The 6,197-nt window shown below is 38.0% G+C and overlaps 1 protein-coding gene across 1 annotated transcript in view; it reads left to right on the forward strand.

Moving 5' to 3' along the window:
- Positions 1-1,379: 1,379 nt before the first annotated feature.
- Positions 1,380-6,197, forward strand: part of ndufa9 (NADH:ubiquinone oxidoreductase subunit A9) — a 6,597-nt gene continuing 1,779 nt past the window's right edge. The window contains exons 1-8 of the mRNA XM_015395333.1: positions 1,380-1,384; positions 1,485-1,702; positions 1,814-1,911; positions 1,992-2,083; positions 2,169-2,310; positions 3,515-3,617; positions 3,730-3,800; positions 5,869-5,945. Of these exons, the coding sequence (XP_015250819.1) occupies positions 1,380-1,384; positions 1,485-1,702; positions 1,814-1,911; positions 1,992-2,083; positions 2,169-2,310; positions 3,515-3,617; positions 3,730-3,800; positions 5,869-5,945 (806 nt within the window). The remainder of the gene's footprint in view (positions 1,385-1,484; positions 1,703-1,813; positions 1,912-1,991; positions 2,084-2,168; positions 2,311-3,514; positions 3,618-3,729; positions 3,801-5,868; positions 5,946-6,197) is intronic.

A 6,197-nucleotide genomic window follows, 5' to 3' on the forward strand; every position in this document is an offset into this window, starting at 1 on the left:
TTGGAACTTTATATCTGTAATGTTGAAAAGAATATTTAAATTGTTGACTCGTGTAATAATAGAGTAGAAAATTTGTTATTAATATGCAAATAGCTTGTATCATTGCGTTGTTCAGTGAAACAGATATACACTATTTTAGGATTAAGGTTTAGTTCAGCAAAACGAAACTTTTATCATCCTGGTTTTATGCTAGCTGAAAATCTGGTCAAACGATATTTGTGATAACAGATGTAAGCAGAAATGTTTGAGTGAATATTTCAAGTCATAGTTTTACTCTAAGTATATTACATTTCAGTCGATAACAAAGAAGCACGTATAAAGGTTAAGAAATGGGGCAGCTTCGATGGAATGGTTGTTTCAACATATCATGAGGCCTGTCTGACAGTATGACCCAAAATTACCCCAAAAGATTTGCATTTAAAGTCTACTTGAAACTAGCAGACATGTCAAGCATGAGCATTTCTCAGGGATTTATCTCACTACATAGAATGTTACCCTGCTGCAGCAAAACCTGTTAGTCAGCAGTCAGTGGAAATTAGGTGGAATGTCTGAAACATGCACAGATCACTGCTTCGAGTCCTGCTTTTATGTCATTTTAAACATGTTTATAGTGTACCACATCTTAGTTAAATCTTTTTATGAACTTTCTTAATCGATTGGATTCTTAGATAATCAAACATTTAACAATCTGTGCTCTACCTTTTTGCTTAAACGAAAATTAACTGAATATCAGAGTTCCTGTGTTTAGCTTAAATATCAGGCTTCATTTTTGTTTCTCTATTTTTCGGATAATGAAAAATAAAGCTGATTTGGGCCTTTACCAAGCTTTTAAGTTTATATATATATATATATATATATATATATATATATATATAACCAAGATATAATGAAAACCAGAAAATGTAAACATTCAGACATTTGATTTTTAGTATTTGATTATTGGTTGGTTTATAAATTGTTGTTCATCTTCATTTAAATCAAACAGATTATGTGGAACACCGTTTATGTAAAGCTGCAGTTAATGTTTTTCATTCCAAGTTTAGTACAAAACCTGAATGAAACAAAACATCTGTCAGACACAGTTTGACACGGTTATTTTAAAGAGTTATTTTGAGAGGTAGTATTTGTCATTTGTATCCTTTTTGAAGATTGCCTTGTAATTACTTCATTTTTGTTGAATTTAAAACATTTTAAGCTTTCAAAAATAACCTCCAGCACATTTTTTCCTTTGTCTTATGGTTAATTTATTAGAAAAATAAAATTGAATCAATCTAAATTAGTTACCTAAAAAAAAAAAAACAACAAAAAGATTTTTGTATCAGCCTTAACATATTTCTTTAGGTTTGAAAAGAAAACAAAAATTTTGTTCTAATCCAGATATGATGTGATTACTTTTTACATCAAAGTGTGTTCTGTTGGTTATTGGAACTTTATATCTGTAATGTTGAAAAGAATATTTAAATAGTTGACTTGTGTAATAATAGAGTAGAAAATTTGTTATTAATATGTTTTTCTCTCCTGCTATCAGGCAGCTCCTGTCCTAGTGCCTTTGCAGCTGCGTCTGTCGCTACAGTGCAGCAGAGGAAGCTGCACCATGCCGTCATCCCCAAAGGGAAAGGAGGACGCTCATCATCCAGTGGAATAGCCGCCACAGTGTTTGGAGCTACAGGTTTCCTGGGACGTTATGTGGTCAACAGGCTGGGTGAGGGTTTGTTTTTTGTGTGTGTGTGTTTGTGTGGAATTACAGACCTAATAGTTAGCAAGTTATTGTTGAGTGGTTTTAAAGTTCCCTGAATGTTGTATGGCTCTGCAGGTCGGATAGGATCTCAGATTATGATCCCCCACCGCTGTGATCAGTATGACCTCATGCACTTCAGGCCCATGGGTGATCTGGGGCAAATCCTTTTTGTGGTAAATAGCATTTAAATACATTTACAGGCAATATTTGATTGAATTGTTGCTAAAACTCTTTGTGGTCATCTGTGTAAAAGGAGTGGGATGCAAGAAACAAAGAGTCCATCCAGCGGGCCATCGAGCATTCCAATGTGGTCATCAATCTGGTGGGCAGGGAGTGGGAAACGAGGTGAGTTAATCTAGAAGTAAAAATTGTCAAAGGTGATGTTTAAAATGAATTAAGCAGTTCTGTCCTCTTTCTTGGTGAAAAAAAGGAACTACCGCTTTGAGGACGTCTTTGTCAACATCCCTCAGCAACTTGCCAGGGCAACAAAGGAAGCGGGAATCACTAAGTTTATCCACATGTCGCACATCAACGCCGACATCCGCAGCCCCTCCAAATATCTGAGGAACAAGGTTTGTGACTGGTTCTGGACCCTTAACACCAACTTACACTGGTCTGTCATATATGTGCCTAGTTACATTTTATGCCAAAGCTGATTTTTGCATAATGGCGCTGTCAAACTTTGGAGATTTAGCTGACATATGCCAGCATACAAAAAATTTGGCAAATTTGCTGGCATACGTTGGCTAGGTTATGGTTAAGTTTTGTATAAGTTATGAGCACGTTGACATACTGGAAGTACATCAAGAAATTTTGATCAAATTTTAAACATATGCCAGCGTATGCTCATACGTGGGCCAAAAGTTACAAGTAAGTTATCTGATTGTTGACATACGTTGAGTCTAAGTTACTCATAAGTTGTGGCGTCTAGCTTATCCAAAACTTATGAGTACTGTGTGTATAACTTATGCGTACTTATCAAGAACTTATCTCTAACACATATGAACGTATTTGACATGTTCCAGACGACCGCTGAACATGTTTCTAACTTACAGCTACAGTATAATGGCATATTGGCAGCGTTTTGGTAGAAACAGGAGGAAACAATCAGTTCTCCTCCAGACTTCCTCACCATCGTAGGGTGAAGGAGAAGGTGAGTGTGATGGATTCTTCCTGCATTCACGGCCAGGGCCAACAAACTTCCTATCAAACAGGGTGTTGAATGTGCTGTGACTTTTTTTTTTTTTAAGCTTTTTTATTGTCATTGCACAAGCATGTCACGAGTACAGAGCAATGGAATTCACTCCCTGAATTGCCATTGTGTGACGCCTGGGTAGCAGTGTGAGCTGAAGGATCTTGCTCAGGGACCCAGAGCGGCAGTCTGTGGGAATGGGGCTTGAACTCAGAACCTATGGAACTCAAATGCAATGCCCAAACGATTAGGCCACCACTGCCCCAAACTGTAACCCCCTTTTTTTTTTTTTTTTTTTTGGCAAATCTTCTTGTGCTTCATTTGCAGGCCGGGCGCCTCGCTGCCCCCTTCAGGACACTGGCTTGTGCATCATTTCATGGGGATTACGCTGCTGTGCGTTATGCATAAGTTAGGCTGTAGTTGGACTTAAGTTTTCGACTCGTTTTGAATATTCTATGTATATGCCCAAAATGTAAATAACACAAAGAAAGTTCAGCGTTTTAGAAGATTCTGGGACGTCAGCCATGTCTAAATCATCATCGTATGACAGTGACCAAAACCTGTTCTCTCTTCTCTTGCCCCAGGCTGTAGGAGAAGAGGTCGTTAGAGAAGAGTTTCCTGATGCTATTATCATGAAGCCAAGTGAGATGTTTGGCAGGGAGGACAGATTCTTCAACTATTACGCAAGTAAGAACACTTTGCGCTTAAGTCATTGACTAATTACGATGTTTGTGTGAAAGTAAGCATATAGAAACACAGTTAAACAGCTACAATTTCACAACCTTTGCCATATTCTCAGATATGCGCTGGTTTGGCAACGCTATTCCTCTTCTGGCTCTGGGAAAGAAAACTGTGAAACAACCGGTTTATGTAAGTGCTGTTTACGGAAGATGTATTTTTTCTTTCTTCTATTCTAATATGCAATATTTTGAATTTTGCAAACAAAGTGAAAAGCCTCTACAGCAATTCAAGAGAAAGCCTTAAAATCTTTTTTAAAAACTCATGAAACAGACCTAGATCAAAATCAGACTTAATTTAATATTTTGCTGAACAACCTTTTGATGCAATTACTGCAATTAAAAGTTTCATCCAAGTGTTAATGAGACTTCTGCTCCTTTCAGTTGGTATTTTGGCCCACTGTTTATGAGCAAACCTCTCCAGGTGTCTCAGGTTTGAATTGTCCTTTTCCAGGCTGCATGTTTCAGCTCCTTCAAAGATGCTCAATAAGATTTAAGTCAGGGTACATTGGCCACTTGCACATTGCTCTCTAGAATCTCTTGGTAGTCTTCAGATTTCATTGTGTAGTTTAGGACATTCCAATTTGTCTTTTTTACCCCCGCCAAGAGGTTATATTTTCACTTGAGTTATTTAAAGGGTTATGAATGCATCTTAGTTAAATTTTTCCCAGAGGTGCGTCTCATGCAAATAAGAAAGTTCCTTAACACTAGAACTCCCAAGGCAGTCATTTTGACGGTTCTGAGATTTTAAAAGGGAAAGAACTGTATTTAAATTAAAATGAATGTTGCTCATGTTATTTGACTTTTTCTGTGTCTATATTTCCTTAATTTTCACATAGTTTTTTTTAATAAAATAAAAAATAAAATATGGTTAATTTTACCTCGATCTCCCACAGCCGTCATTTTGACGGCTCTATTAGTTGCATTGTAAATTCTTCCCGCGGTTGATTTACGTTCGGTACCATTGCCTAGCAACCAACATTCCACCTAGAACTCTTTGGCTAATATGGAAGAAACAGCTTTCAAAAGTAACCTAACAGCGAAACAGGCTTTAGAAATGCTTCAAAAATACTGATGATAGCGATTCAGGTGGATAGGGAGAGACCGATTAGGAGGAGTTGGTAGGAAGCGGCTCAGATTCTGACAGCGAGTCAGAGGATGATCAATGCAGACGTATCAGTGACCCATCAGACCAAAGTGAAACTTTTGTTCAAGCAGTGCCCACGCCTCAGCCGGTACACTCAGCGACCCAAAAGCCAAACCAGAGCCTGTGGTCTACTATAATCACACACAGGTCGGTGTGAACGTGTCAGATCAGATGATTAAAAAGGATTCTGTAAAAGCTCCGACGCAAAGGTTGCATGTGGCTGTCATTTACAATCTCCTGAAAATAACAGCTATAAACGCATTGGTTTTGTTCAGGAGCTGCTTGAATGTCACTTTTTCACGCAGAGATTTTATCCTTGAACTGGTAAAACAGTTGCGGGCAAACAGCAGGTTTCCAGCCCCTCCGCCCGCTGAAGAGCAGTGTTGGCGAGGCACAGAAAACAGCGCCAGGAGCTTCAGCGCTGCACAAAGAAATGCTCATATTATGTTTCTCATAAATGTGAAAAGGTGGTCTAGGGGAAATGTTTGGGGGGAATCAATCAATTTCTGTAAATAAAATCGTAATTTCAACCTTTGAACCTGTGTAGTAAAACAGTCTTACTCTACGGATTTATTTTAAATACAAATTTAGAACACAAATAATGTATATATTAGATTTATTTTAAGGTTTACATATCCACAATGGGTTTATATCGCACACTAGAACAATTTCAGTTGATGACATCATCACTACTTCACCTTTTATTTCATTAGACAGTTTTTTCTGAGCTCTTTTGTTATCATATATATAATCTATCTCTTTGCCATCAATGTTCTCCTGCTGCCTCTTCCAGGAAGGTTGGCTATTGTCCCATGGATCTTAGATGTCTGAATAATATGTTCAACTGTAGTCACAGAAGCATCAAGATGGTCTTAAAACCTTTATCTCAAATGTGCTTGTCAAGTTTTTTTTTAATTATTATTCACTTCCTTTGGTCCATGTTGAGTGTGGTAATCAGTTTGATTTTTAGAAGCAGCAAATGCAGATGTTGGTGATGTCGCTAAGCCTAGTTGGGTAATAAACCTACTGGTACGGATTCTTTCCCCCCTCTCAGGTGGTGGATGTGGCCAAAGCCATCGTGAATGCCATCAGAGACCCAGACGCTAACGGGAAGACATACGCCCTTGTTGGGTAAGTTAATGACGTCGAGAATCAAGAATCCACCTTTCGTATTCCATTTTCAGAGCTTTTTAAAGTGTTTAACAGAGACGTTAGCACCTCGACGTCGAAGTACACAGAGTGAAGCGAAAAGACTACAACTGTGTAAACAGGCCCCATTTCCATTTCCGGTGGCAGGGGAATATTGACTATTCCTACAGAACTCAATGGGATTTACAAAATGCTAAATAAAACACTACAGGAACGTTTTTTCTTTACGAAACT

The sequence above is a fragment of the Cyprinodon variegatus genome, unplaced genomic scaffold, assembly GCF_000732505.1.
Source record: "Cyprinodon variegatus isolate N-32 unplaced genomic scaffold, C_variegatus-1.0 Scaffold737, whole genome shotgun sequence".
NCBI classification, from domain to species: Eukaryota; Metazoa; Chordata; class Actinopteri; order Cyprinodontiformes; family Cyprinodontidae; genus Cyprinodon; species Cyprinodon variegatus.